Source organism: Mus caroli, chromosome 13 (assembly GCF_900094665.2).
Source record: "Mus caroli chromosome 13, CAROLI_EIJ_v1.1, whole genome shotgun sequence".
In the NCBI taxonomy this organism is placed as follows: domain Eukaryota; kingdom Metazoa; phylum Chordata; class Mammalia; order Rodentia; family Muridae; genus Mus; species Mus caroli.
The window spans coordinates 44753072-44768126 of record NC_034582.1 but is presented as its reverse complement, the minus strand read 5'-3'; the positions used below and the strand labels follow the sequence as shown (position 1 = coordinate 44768126).

Sequence of the window (15055 nt, the reverse complement as noted above, 5' to 3'; positions counted from 1 at the left end):
AAAGAGAGCATTGTATTTCCTAGAACTAGAGTTCTAGGTGGTTGTGAGCTGAGAACTAAGTCGGGGTCCTTTGCAAGAGCAATAATTGGTTTTCACCTCTGAGCTGTTTGTTTGTTTGTTTGTTTGTTTGTTTGTTTGTTTCATATCTAGGATGAGAAGTACTTTAGACTCTGAATTTAACGACTATACTTAATATGCTCTTTTAGCCTGAAGTCCAGAGCAGAGATGTTCTACACCATAGTTCACAGTCCTTAGTAATGAACGTGAACATGCTATGCCACACTGAAAAGATGGTCGGTTACACTTGAGTTTTGTTGTTGATTCCCTACCTGCTCTTCAGGAGAGCCATGGTTTGGCATGGCATAGCATAGCTGCTGGCATGGCTAGTTTCCCTATACAAGCCTTCCTGGCCAGCCAAGAAGCCTTGGGAGTTTACTCTCTGGCCCAGTACAAAGCACTGTGCTGAGTACTGCCCTAGTGTCCTTGGCCTGTTCTTTCCTTCACTGTTTATCTAATGAAATACTACTTTAGATAGCAATATCTACCCTTCAAAAGGCCTGGCAACTGAGCAATTCATTTAATTCCCAGTGTCCCTGTTTGCTGAAGTCTCTGGATAAAGACATTGATACGCACTTGGACAACTCAGCCTTAGGCTCAGCACTTCCTTTTTTTTTTTTAATTAATTTATTTTTTAAGTTTCTTTTTTATTGGATATTTTATTTATTTACATTTCAAATGTTATCCCCTTCCCTGATTTCCCCTCCCCCCAGAAACTCCCTATCCCATTCCCCCCACCCCCTTCTTCTATAAGGGTGTGCTCCCACCCACCCACTCTCACCTCCCTTCCTTCGAATCCCCCTACACTGGGGCATCAAGCCTTCACAAGACCAAAGCCCTCTTTTTCCACTGATGCCCAACAAGGCCATCCTCTGCTACATATGCATCTGGAGCCCTGGGTCCCTCCATGTATACTCCTTGTTTGGTGGTTTAGACTCTGGGAGCTCTGGTTGGTTGATATTGTTGTTCTTCCTATGGAGTTGCAAACCCCTTTAGCTCCTTCAGGCCTTTCTCTTAACTTCTCCATTGGGGACCCCATGATCAGTTCAATGGTTGGCTGTGAGCATCTGCCTCTGTATATGTCAGGCTCTGGCGGAGCCTTTCAGGAGACAGCTATTTCAGGCTCCTGTCAGCGTGTACTTCTTGGCATCCACAATAGTATCTGCGTTTGGTGACTGTATATGGGATGGATCCCCAGGTGGGGCAGTCTCTGATGGCCTTTCCTTCAGTCTCTGCACCACACTTTGTCTCCGTATTGCTCCCGTGAGTATTTTGTTACCCCTTCTAAGAAGGACCGAAGCACCCACACTTCGGTCTTCCTTCTTGTTGAGCTTCATGTGGTCTGTGAATTATATCTTGGGTATTCTGAGCTTTTTGGCCTGTGTCCACTTATCAGTGAGTGTATATCATGTGTGTTCTTTTAATTGGATTATCCTTTCATCCTATAGTTGTTTCCCCAGCTTTGTGAATGAGGTCAGTGGGAGGCATGTCTAAACTTTAGACCAGGTCTGTGCTAGTACTCATTCAGTTCCCAGTTACCAAGTTCATTTTTGTTTTGTTTTTTTTTTTATATTTTTTTATTTAAACAATTTTTATTAGATATTTTCTTCATTTACAATTCAAATGCTATCCCGAAAGTCCCCTATACCCTCTCCACGCCCTGCTCCCCAACCCACCCACTCCCGTTTTCTGGTCCTGGCATTCCCCTGTGTTGGGGCATATAATCTTTGCAAGACCAAGGGCCTCTCCTCCCAATTATGGCAATTAGGCCATCTTCTGCTACATACGCAGCTAGAGACACGAGCTCTGGGGATACTGGTTAGTTCATATTGTTGTTCCACCTATAGGGTTACAGACTCCTTCAGCTCCTTGGGTACTTTCTCTAGCTCCTCCATTGGGGGCCTTGTGTTCCATCCAATAGCTGACTGTGAGCATTCACTTCTGTATTGCCAGGCACTGGCATAGCCTCACAAGAGACAGCTATATCAGGGTCATGTCAGCAAAATCTTGCTGGCATATGCAATAGTGTCTACGTTTGGTGGTTGATTATGGTATGGGTCCCCAGATGGGGCAGTCTCTGCATGGTCCTTCCTTCCATCTCAGCTCCAAACTTTGTCTCTGTAACTCCTTCCATGGTTATTTTGTTCCCCATCTAAGGAGGGACGAAGTATCCACACTTTGGTCTTCATTTTTCTTGAGTTTCATGTGTTTTGCCAATTTTATCTTGGGTATTCAAAGTTTGTTTTTTAAGTACCGAAGTTACAGTGTTTAACAGAATCTAATGCTTAGGGGCAGCTAATGATTGTCTGGCATTAGATTAGAGATGATATTTCTTGTAATGAGTTCTTTTAATATTTTTAAAGTTTTTAGAATCAATCAGTGATCTGAGCTGATATGCAACCATAAACAAAGAATTAGTTCAGTCATGTCAGTTTATAAATTCTTCTCTGAGGAAAATTTTACTCTCCCCCTAAGTAAGAGGAAAGGATAGAACTGATACCATATAGGGTTTTAGTTACACCACCCTTTGAGATTTCCCTTAAACTGCAGAATTTGAGTATTTCATTAAATCATCAGCTTAGAAACATAGTAATTCATGCTATGTTTAAATGATGGCTTTGGAAGGACCGTGATGCAGAGCAACCATAGTGAATACTAAGTATTTCCAGTTGTCAAAACATGATTTAATTGTTTAAAGAGCACAATCTTGGCTAGAACACCACCTTAGCAGTTACGTTGTGTGCTGTTCAGAGGGCACAGTTAAGTTCTCAGCACCTACATGGAGCAGCTCACAACAACCTGTAACCCAGTTCTAGAAGGATTTGATGCTCTGGCCTCTGTGGGCACCTGCACACATGTGCACATTCCCACACATCCACACAAAATTAAAAATACTCGGTTAGGAAAGAGTAGTAAGAAAATTTATTTCTGATTAAATTTATGACCCTGTGACTTTTTTTTTCTATTTAATATCTCGTATTTCTTTTGAAAATGCTTACTTTTTCTTCAGATTTCTTTCGGTTTTGTTTTTGTTGTTTGGTTGTTGTTGTTTTGTTTTTGAGAGGGTTCGCATTTGTATTAACTTTGGATGACCAATGAATTGATCCATTTTGCACTGGGAAGGAACCAGGAAGACAAAATTCTTTGTTTAGTCAATGCCTGTTTTTATTGCCTGATATGTACAGCATGCAAGGATTCAAGATGAATTCTTTCTTTTCTCCTGCATTTTATAGTTTTTTTTGAAAAGCACAATATACCTCTCCACCTAGCTCTCATGCAGCACGCCCATACATAAAGACATCATACCTCACTAGAAATACCAGGTAGTGAATTAGACATAGCTAATAAACCCAGATCGGACTGAGCTGTTATGTTAACATAAGCATGAAGTACTGAAGGGAGCTTCCCAAAGAGCCAGAGTTTAGGTACCGTTCTTCCTGCGCATGGAAGCTAGCTTTGGAAAGACAGACGCTGACATCATAGAGACTAATGGTGAACTTGGCTTCTTCACCTGTGCCTTGAGATGAGGGTAGGCTGACTTTGAAAGCATGTGTCCTCACCCATCCATTCATCCACCTACCCTATGACTTCCTGACTTTACTCTCCTCCCATCTCTTGCTTGTACTACAAGCCAGGTTCAGCCTATTCTCTTGCAAATGGCCACTGTTTCCTTCCTTATCAGTGCCCTAGATCCCCCATGAGCCTTGTGTGATCTGATCCACTGATCTATTCAAACCATAATATTTTAGGTCCTTCTCTAGTTTCCGATATATTTATTTCTTTACAGCACTAAGCTATATATATTTTCCACTAGATCAGATCTTATTGTTTTTTAAATAGTCATGTACAACAAGCCAAATCTCAAAATTAAAAATACAGATAGCATCTTTGTACATATGTGGAATGTCAAAATATGACATTAATATTTTCTTGACCATTCTTATTCTAAGACTTCCTTACTTCACATATGTGCTAGTGATTACAGCAGATTTATGAGACCAGACTGAACATCTGTTTGTTATCAAGAAGAGGGTTTCCTGTAAGGACATTTATCACTATTTCTATGTAATTAAAGCATCCCATTCAGAACATGATGAAACTTCAAGACTGAACAGGTTCCATGCTGGAAATGTTCACAAAAATATAAAACCAGTTGAAATAAATGAATCTTCCAAATTCAGGGCAAAGTTCTAACTGTCATTTTGATTTTTAGCTTTATAAGGGATTCTGCACCTTAACACAGTTGGGGAAGTGTGCAGATCAGGCCTCAGTGCATCTGTATCTGCTGCTGCATATGCCATCTTTTCTGTGCAGGCTGCTGACTATGGCCCATATTCCCTGAGCACTCTCAGGCCCTGACCAGGGAAGCCTGGGCTGGTATGTTCTTTTCATCACCCTGTTTAGCTGATTGACAGCTCTTGCCTGGTCCTTGATTTTCTGCTTACACTCCTACAGGAAAGGAGACAACTTCTCAGTTATGTTTGATATTTGCTCTCTGAAGTGGCATCATAATGCAGCTGAAGAAAGTCACTGTAAGGGTAACAGGTGTTGCATACCTATAAGCCTGACCCTTGGGAAGCAGAAATTCAGAAGGACCATGGTGAGTTCCAAGGCAGCCTGAGCTACAGAGTGAGACCCCATTTGAAAAGAGAGTGTGTGTATACAAAGTAAATTATTTAATAGCTTCCACCTTTGTATTAAATAATTCCATTGGCTCATCTCACTGAGCCCGAGTTCCCTTTGACCTGAGCACAAGCGGTCTTTGCCTCTAATTCCTGATTTTAAACACAGTGGGACCAGCTGTTTCAGTCTCCTGTTCCCTTGACTTCCTTGCCTCATGATGGACTGTACTCCTAATCTTTGCAACAAAATAAACCCTTTCTTCCTTGGGTTAGCTTTTATTGAGGTATTTTTATCACAGTAACAGGAAAAGAAACTAAGGTAGATCCTAAAGCTAGAGCTTAAGTCATGACACCAGTATTTCTTCAGAACAATAATTTAAGAGTTAATAAAAGGAATCAACAGAGTTCCTATATGTATTATATAAAATTTTGTATAAATACAGAGATCAAAGATTGTACATGCCTTTAATCCTTGCACCTGGTTAAGTGCCAGGCCAGCCAGAGCTATAAAGTAAGATTCTATCTTAATAGCTAGATCATAGATAGGTAGATAGATAGATAGATAGATAGATAGATAGATAGATAGATCGGGTTTACATTAAAAGAAATCATTACAAGTCAGTGTGTAATGAGTGCTACTTTGTTCATTAAACTGATAAAAAGTATATTTTAGTAACTCTGGCAAAAGAGATGGTTGCTAACTATGTAACTAGTGTAGGCATGAATTGTATTTACATTTATGTCAGCTTATAGTTAACAGTAATTTGTATTTTTAGAAGAGTGCTTATATTTTGTAGTCTTTTTTTTTTTGAGATAGGGTCTTTACATAGTCCAGGCTGTCCTGGATCTCACTATATAGACCCGGCTGGCCTCATACTCACTGAGATCCTCTGGCCTCTGTCTCCCAAGCGCTGGGGTTAAAGGCATGTGCCACCATGCTCAGTTTACTTTTTGTAATTTTTTTGATCTTGCTGCAGAATGAAAGCAGTCTTAAAATGGCTTTATTTTAACTTTGAAAACTAATTCTAGACTTACAGTATAGAATTTTTGTATGCCCTACTGCTAGCTTTCCTTACCATTACCAGTGTGCATATATAACCACTGTAAAATTATTTAAACCAAGAAGTTAGCATTAGAATGGTGTTTTGGAGACTGGAGACATGGATCAAGCAGTTAAGAACATGTACTGATCTTCCCACATACCCAAGTTCATTTTACAGCACACTTATCAACTGGCTCAGAACCACTTGTAACTCCAGCTCCAGGGCAACCAACACCCTTCTGGTTACTGAGGGCACAGAACTCATGGCACACACACACACACACACACACACACACACACACACACACAATAAAAGAGACGTAATTTTGTTAATGCTTGGGTAAAATTTATAAATGGCAAAAGGTGCCGGGCGGTGGTAGTGCACGCCTTTAATCTTAGCACTTGGGAGGCAAAGGCAGGTGGATTTCTGAGTTCGAGGCCAGCCTGGTCTACAAAGTGAGTTCCAGGACAGCCAGAGCTACACAGAGAAACCCTGTCTCAGAAACAAACAAACAAACAAACAAACAAACAAAAAAATAATGGCAGAAGGAAGCTTGAAATCACTTGATGTGTTGTGGTTTAAGAACAATACTTGAATACAGTCTTATGCATGAAAATGCATAGGATGATATCTCTCTAGTTCTAATATAATTGTTTTCAAGATGAAGATGCTCGAGAGCTGAGTCCTCATCCTCTTCAGCATTGCAGATTTGTTCAGGAAGAATATTCCTAAGGAAAGATACACATGTAAATTATAAGTAGTCCAAGGATCGAAGTTTAGAATTTAGAAGCTAAGTTTTTAAAACGTTTTAGCTCTTAAAATGTAGTTAGGCATGACATGGTAACTCACATTTGTAATTCCGGTACTCGGGAACCTAATATAGAATTGCAGTGAGCTTATATTCACTACTCAGCTGAGTTCCAGGACAGCCGGGTCTAAAGTAAGGCCAGGTCTCAAAAGGTGTGGGATAGGGGCAACAGTAGAGACAGTAGAGGCAAGTGTAAGAAATGAAGCTACAGGAGCGCTCTAATGGAGCATCATCAAAGCCTGCAAGGTGAAGAGGTTCTACCTAAAGGTTTATCTGAAACTGGAACCTCTCGTACTGAGTAGGTGTAGTCAAGACTTCTCATCGCCCATGCTGCCTAGGCTGGTGTAATAATTAAACACATAGAAACATGCCCCCCACACTAAAGGAAGCTGAGAGCCAATAAATTCCTTCAGAATTTGCCTTCATAAAACTCTTATCTTTAGACAACTTTTGTATTCTGCAGGTCACTTTCTGTATTACATGGGGATTTCAGTATAGTGACTTATTTATTGCTTTGCAGCCTTAAATGAGTCTGTCTTCAAGACTCTACATATTGTGTAATAATATTCTACTTAATACTATGGAAATTTATAAAATTAATACAAAAGTGGAAATCATTATAATCATCATGTATCTATTATTTCCCTTTAGCATTTACTAACATTGTCAGTTATGTTTAGTTCTTTTATATCCATATTTTTCTCTTCAAAATAAATCAAAAGGTTCATATTATGGGTCTTTATTTGTCAATCAAAATTTCAATTGATACTTGAAAAATCTAAAATTTACCGAATCTTATTGTTGTTCAGCCTCAGAAAATGCAGTGCTTTCATGTCTTGTATTCCAGGTGGTATAGATTTGAAGTCATTGTGATCCAGAAATAATTCTCTCAGAGAATGATATGCTCCATAGAACGAGACTAGGTCCACACCATCATCAGAAAGTCTGTTAAATGACAGGTACAAGTACTCCAGGCCTGGTTCCATGTGGCCAAACACATAGCCAGGGATCCGATCGATTTGGTTCCCAATTAGGACAAGGTGCAGAAGAGATTTGGGTAGGTAGGAGGGGACGTGGTAGAGCTTGTTATAGGACAGGTCAATAGATTCAAGATGTCTGCAACAAAAAGAAAGTGAACAGCATAAGGAGCTTCAGGAGACTGACTGCTCGTCTTCATGATCCTGAACAGAACTAGGTTCTGGCCAGCCTGGGTCTGTCTGGGTCTCAGTCTCATACTCTTACCAGCATTCACACCATTACTTAGTTATGGGTTTGAGTCCAGGTTGGAAAACTCAGATCCTTTGGGAAATCGAGAAACAAAGTTCAAATTGCTGAATCAGATGAAATCCAGGAGTCTTTGGTTCCAGTACGAGATTTGGGATGAGAGCGGGGGTTGCCTTCAGTTTTCATTCTTATTAGATTTATGATCTGGCAGATCAAAGACTTGGGGTGAGATAAAGGGATTAGAGTGAAATGGAGGGCTCTAAAGTGTTCGTGCACTGGGAAGTCCTGGGAATGTGGTGAGCTCTGTCCTTTTTTCATAAGTGTTCCTTAAGTCTACAAGGGCTTCTTTCCAGCCCTTTTCACTCAATATAGATTCCTCTGTTCGTGAAAGAATTCATCATCCTCCAATTGGTTCCAAACCTCTTTTCATCTCTCTGAACAACCCATTTCCCAAATTGGCCAACTTGGGAGTATATTTTTGCACAAACATGCAGCCTTTACTAAAACTAAAGACTGCAAATAGGCTGTTGATTTCTGTCTAGGAAGGTGAGTTCTATTTTGTATCTCTATTCTCAAACAAAGCCTTCTTAAGATTGATAAATGGTTTGGCCCAAAGAAGGCAGTATAGTCTAGGAAGACAGTCCTAGCCTCTGCAGCCTGGCATTTCCATGTAATGATGAAGAAAAGAGTTGTCTACTTACTCTCTGTATGTAGACATGCTGCTTCAACTGACAACCTGTGAGGTAGACACTGGTTGGGTAGCATTTGATTGTTAGGGATCAGCCCTCATTTCTTGCTACTTTAGCACTCAGAGAATAGTGGTCATGATACCAATTATGTAATAAATGATTTGGAAACTTAATGAGATAGCTAAATCTTGAAATTGGGACTAATAGCTCCATGGGAAAGGATGCTTAGAAAGTTAAATTGTGGTAGATACTTACTCTTGATTTATCCATGCTAAAGGAGCAATCCGACTTTCTTCTATTTTATTGTAACGTAGAATGACCATAGTTATCTTTCTGGTATGATTGAAACAAATTTCAGTTATTTCTTCAATTTGATTATTTTCTAGGTATAACTCCTATAAACAAGAGAAATTATTATTTTTCTTCTGTTTGTAGTCAATGGTATCCAATTTCACAAAAATTAAAATAGACTATTCTCATTAGTATTATTTAAAGTCTTATTATTCAAGTCAGTTCATACTTTTAAACTGTCAAATTTTATAGCTAGCAAAATAAAAGGTGTGCTGCCTATCATGATTATGGGATTAAATAGCTTTAATTTACATGTTATGTATATTTGAGAATGGATCTCAGGGATCAAACTCAGGTTGTCAGGTAGGTACCAGTTAAGCCAAAACAGTTGTAGCTTTCAAAAACAATTTTAGATGCCTAACTTTTCTGATAAAGCATCACAATCAGAATGTCAAAGATGGGTCCAGGAGTCTAGGTCTTAATTACTAAGATGTGGGCTTGAGACTCCCCAGTAATATATAAAGCAGGACTTGGTGGTACATGCCTGTAATCTCAACACTTGGGAGATAGAAGCAAGAGGATCAGGAGTTCAAGCCCAGCCTAGGATAATAAGTTTCTCTTTAAAAACAAAAACTAAACGATTCTGATACAAAGCCAAGTACTGGTAAATTCCAGTGTTATGTCCTATCTAGCCATAGGAAGAAGTGAGAGCATGCAAGCATAATAGATAGCCCTGTGTACTGGGTCAGTAGGACTAGAGGAACTGTATACTGGCTTCTTGTGGGATGAATATGGAATGTGGTAGAAACAGGTTCAGATAAAGAAACCTGAATGCCAGGTTGGCCAGCAAGTATATAGAGACTCTCTGAACCTTATGTTCCTAATTCAAGAAATAAGCACTGACAGTTGTGAGTGAAAGACTACCTGAACAGTAGAGCACTCCTAAGAACCATTAGCAATGCCAGAAGATTTGCAATAATAACAAGGTCTGGAGCCTTGAAGTTAGACACAGTACAGTGTAGAGCTGATGAAAATTTCTAAGTCTGAATTTCTGAAATAGTCCAGAGTTTATTGGTGCAATTTTTAGGTCCATCCATATTGTTACTATTATGTCAGAATGTGGTTTTACTCAGAACTTGTGGATTGAGGATGGGTTAGATAGTTTTATGTCAATTTCACACAATCTAAAATCATCTGAGAAAATACTTCCATAGGACTGGAGGCAAGCCTGTAGGACATTTTCCTGATTGGTTGATGGGTGAGGGCCCAGCCCATTGTGGGTGGTGCCATCCCTGGGCTGATGGTCCTGGGTTCTGTAAGAATATAGACTAAGAAAACCATGAGAACAAGCCAGTAAGCAGCACCACTCCATGGCTTCTGCATTCAGCTCCTGCTTCCAGGTTCCTGTCCTGCTTGAGTTCCTGTCCTGACTTTCTCCAATGATGAACAGTATTGTGGATATGTAAGCAGAATAAACCCTTTCCTCTTCAAGTTTCTTTGGTCATGGTGTTTTGTTGCAGCAACAGAAACCCTAACTAGGACAGGGGATAAGCAGTTAAACTTGGTTATTCTGGTTTAGGATAATTTAGTCTCTTCTCCACCAAGAACTGTCATCATTGCCATTTTTATTTTAGGTTCATCTACTACTCAGATGACAATTAATTCTGTACATAGAACAAGAGCTTTTTTGGGTTTCATATATATTACAGTAGTTTTCTAATATACATTTGTTTGGGAGCCAGCAAAATAGCTTAGTGTAGGTAATAAATGCTTGCCACACAAGACTAGTGGGCTGAATTTGAGCCCAAAAATCCTTGGTGGAAAAGAAAAAACCAACTTCCAAATGTGCTCTGACATGCACATCTACTTTGTGGTGTGTACATGCCTATACTCATGTATCTCTCTCCCTCTCGCTCTCCCCCTCCCACACACAAAACAATAATAATAACATTTAAAGGATATATTTATCTTGTATGTTTCTGTAATACATTTAATGTTAGAAGAACAGTGTAATGGCACACACAGTTCCAGTAGTCAGGAGGCTGAAGCAGGAGAATCATGATTTCAAGGCCAGCTTGGCCTACATAGTGAGGTCCTGTCTCACAAAACAGAAGTTAGAAGAAAGATATCAGTACCTCAATAGAAGCTGGAAGACCTTGTGGTATGATTCTAAATTTGTTTCTTCCCAGACGTAGATATGATAGACTTTCCAAAGATTTGAAAGCTAGAGGGTTGACATTGATTTCACTGAGATTGTTTCCTTCCAGTTCTAAAGTGACAAGTTGATTTAAGTCTAGAAAAATAAAATAATCCAAATATTAAAACATGCTGTTTGGGCTGATGGTGTAGCTCAGCAGCAGAGCACTTGCTAAGGACCTAGGTTAGAGCCCTGGCACTGCAGAAGGAAGAAACAGTAAAAATGGGAAAGAAACCATTTGAAAAAATTTGGAGATTTGTAATTTCTTCATCTTTGTTTCTCCTATAAATCCTTTTCCCGAGTATTATATACATGACTTCTGCACACTTCTACAGGAAAAGCAGCTGCATGGAACGGTGACTAGAGAATAGTGGCTATTAGAGGCATCACTCAAGAAAGACTATGTCATAGCACTGCTAGCTCCCATCCACAGCAGCAAAACTCACCAAACACAAGGAGCCAAGCAGCTTCCCAAGACAAGGGATATCCAGCATCCCAGGTGCCAGTACACAGCAGGAGTGAGAACCCACGCCACCAGCAAGGACCAAGAGATTTCTTATATGAGAGAGCAGAAAAGATCTTAGTTTCTGCTCACCAGCATGGAGATGTGCTTGATGTGTAGAGATAAGATGGCTGTTCCACCCAGGACTACAAACCAACACTCTTGAAATACCAAGTGTTTATGTGAGAGAGACAAAGTGTACTGAGAAGCTATCCTGGGGATATATGAGGGAAAAATGTCAGCATAGTAAATATATCATAATACATGCCTGGAAAGCTGAGGTAGAAAGATCTAAGTTCAAGGCCAGCCTGGACTATACAGTGAGACCCTGCCAAAGAACCAAAATTCTGTAATTTATGTTTTATTGTTTATCATTTTAATAGCAGGCCTAGGAATGTAAACTCAGCCTATTTATATGCTTGTTCTAAATTCTGTTTTCTTTTCAGTCTAACAGAGCAGTTAGAAATTAAAGTTTCCAGTGTCCTTTCCATATGACAAAACCCATCAAAATCTGTGTTTATTAATGTTTTGCATGTGCACATTCAAATCCATCTGGAGACTGAGTATTTCCATAGCTATGTAATTCTCACATTTGGCAGTTCTCATCACTGCTGTTCTTTTCTCATCAATGGAAGAGTTTTTTTCCTATGAGGTTTTTTGGAAGCTAACGGAAGTAATACTTGGGTTGTTTATTCCATTATATGCTCTCTCTCAATATTGCCTAATAACTAGGGTTCAACTCAAGTAAGCAAAGTATTAGGCACTATACTTCAATAGCAATGCTAGATTGTGAAAGAGAATCAGGCAGTCCTATCCTAAAGAAATTCATCTTTAATTCAGCTAGGATTTGTACAGAGTGAAATATGATGATACTGCTGTGCAGTTGTGGTTCAACAACTTCAGCTGCTATCACTGGAGAAAGAACAAGAGTCCATCCACTCCAGCAGGTATAAGCACACCTTACTGACTTTTCCATCAGAAAGCCCAGCTGTGCTGACAGCATGGGATATGGAATCCGCAGGGCTTCAACTTACACTCAGGACAGAGCTGCCAGGGCTGCTACTGTGAGCTTCCTAGCCCCATTGTTTAATAGCACCTCTGCCTTATACACAGTGCATGTTCATTCCGTCTTTACATAGTTTCTATATACTTGGATTGAGGTTCCAGCTTACAGAAAATTAAGTAGCATTGCATATGGACACAGGAAGTCACCTAAATTCATGGTGCTCAGAGAGTATTAGTGCAGCTCTTCAGATATTAACGGCTTGTAAGAGAGTTCCTGTGCTGTGATGCACACCTGGCATCATTAAGAACTTTTAAGATTAGGGAGGCAGGTTTTTTTATTTGTTTTAAAGAATATTGAAAGGACAGTAGGAGGGCTGGAGAGATGGCTCAGCAGTTAAGACCACTGACTGCTCTTCTGAAGGTCCTGAGTTCAAATCCAGAAACCACATGGTGGCTAACAACCATCCATAATGAGATCTGACACTCTCTTCTGGTATGTCTGAAGACAGCAGCAGTGTACTCATAAATAAAATAAATAAATCTTTAAAAAAAAAAAAGACAATAGAAGACTTAATTTTTTTGGTTAAGTGACTAAAGTTATTTTATTAACTTAATGGTGAAATAATCTGAAATTTTCTATTTATGCATTAGCAATACTGTAAATCAATTTCTATAGGACAATAAAAGAATGGTTATAAAATGTATCATTTAAAGAATGTTGGTGTGGGCCACCAAAAAAAAAAAAAGTCAATGAAATGCTACAATACTCTACTATACTGTAGTCCAGAGCCTAGCTTAACTGTCACCAGAGAAGCCAATGGGAACAGATGCAGAGAGTCACAGCCAAACATTAAGCGGAGCTCAGGGAGTCCTGTGGAAGAGGGAGAGGAAGGATTGTAGGAACCAGAGGGATCAAGGACACCACAAGAACATGGCCCACAGAATCAACTAAGCAGGAGTCATAGGGGCTCACAGAGACTGAACCAACAATCAGAGAGCCTATATGGATCTGACCTAGGTCTCAGTATATATGTTATGGTTGTGTAGCTTGGCCTTCTTGTGGAACTCCTAACAGCGAGGGTGGAGGGGGTCTCTGAATCTTTTGCCTGCTTTTGGGACCCTTTTCCTCCTACCCTGTTGCCTCATCCACCCTTAATATGAGGGGAGGTGCCTAGTCTTATTGCAACTTGATATGTCATATTTGGTTGATATCCCTGGGAGGCCTGCCCTTTCTAAAGGGCAAAGGAGGCAGAGTGGATCTGGAAGAGGAGAGGTGGACAGGAAAGAGGGGAAACTTTGGTCAGGATGTATTATATGAGAGAATAATTAAAGAAAAAAAAGTTCATCTGGGAAAATGGCCCAATAGGTAAAGTGCTTGTTGTTTCAAGAATGAGTACCTGAGTTTACATCCCCAACATGCTGGTAAAAGCTCCATGTTGCAGGACATGCCTAAGATCCCAGCTCTAGAAAGCAGAAACAAAAGGATCCTGTGGATTTATTGTATAAGCCAATTGCCAAGTCCAGGTTCAGTGAGAGACCTTTACCTCAAAACAACAACAAAACAAAACAGAAAAAAAGAAAATGATAGAGCAAGACACCTGACATCATTCACCTGTGATTTCCAAAGCCATCACTAGTGCACCACCCCACCCCCACCCCCACCCCACACGACTTAAATACCTGATAAACTTTTCTCATCGATAGTCTGGAGATTGTTGTCATTTATTTTAAGTTCTTCTAGTGTAGATGGTAAGTCTGAAGGAATATGTACCAAATTATTTCCATCCATGTTCAGACGCATTAACTTCTTCAAAGACTTAAAAGACAAATCTCAAAGTTACCATTTCCCAGTCACAGTTATTTCATAATATTTTCCATATAACAGTCAGTATTATGTTGTAAGGCCTGAGAGTTTACCTTCTTAGCAAAAACAGAATTAACTGCAGTAATTTAAATCTGTTGTGAATGATAATAACTAATTGTAAGGTATTTGTAAAGTTCAGTTTCCTATTTTCACTAATATTTATGGTAGAAAATTATAAAATAGTACTATTTAGGTGGGTAGAGATGGAGGAAGGTTCTGGAAGGACTTGGAGGGAGCAGAGTATGATCAAAATATATTAAAATTTAAATTTTGTTTTAGACAAAAATATAATAAAAATTTCAAAACCATATGCTTGTATATGATTGCCCAAACAACTGATTTTTGAACAGTATGTCTCCATGTCTATAATTGCATGCTCATTGCAGGCCTATCCTGCACCACCAAATGGGCATGGAATGATTGATATCTACAGGGATCATGTCTTAAGTTTCACTAGGACAAAGAGCCCCAAACCAGGAAGCAGATAATCTATGACATTTCTCTTACTCAATTATAGGATAAATCTATGACCCTCTATGCCAACTGTTATTGGATCAGAAGGAAAGAGAATATGAAGCAGGTACTGGGGAGTCCCCTCATCTGCCTGTCTCGACTCCCAGAGAACTAGGAAAGAGGCCAGTCATTTGTTTCAAGGGCAGATCAAGGGCCTTGGATATTATTCAACAGGTGAAAATTTAACCTAATGACATACAGTGTGCTTTACTTAAAACTTTAACACACATAAAATATGTG

General features: G+C 39.5%; 2 protein-coding genes across 3 annotated transcripts in view; one reads left to right on the top strand and one right to left on the bottom strand.

Moving 5' to 3' along the window:
* Cenpp (centromere protein P) overlaps positions 1–15055 on the top strand; it is a 177131-nt gene that overhangs the window by 103313 nt on the left and 58763 nt on the right. The window lies entirely within an intron of this gene.
* Ecm2 (extracellular matrix protein 2) overlaps positions 6046–15055 on the bottom strand; it is a 29312-nt gene continuing 20302 nt past the window's right edge. For both annotated transcript variants that reach the window (XM_021179809.1, XM_029468184.1), the window contains 5 exons: positions 14119–14254; positions 10870–11027; positions 8699–8838; positions 7320–7646; positions 6046–6450 (listed from right to left, as the gene is read on the bottom strand). In XM_021179809.1, coding sequence (XP_021035468.1) covers positions 6282–6450; positions 7320–7646; positions 8699–8838; positions 10870–11027; positions 14119–14254 — 930 coding nt within the window. In that variant the 3' untranslated portion in view covers positions 6046–6281. The remainder of the gene's footprint in view (positions 6451–7319; positions 7647–8698; positions 8839–10869; positions 11028–14118; positions 14255–15055) is intronic.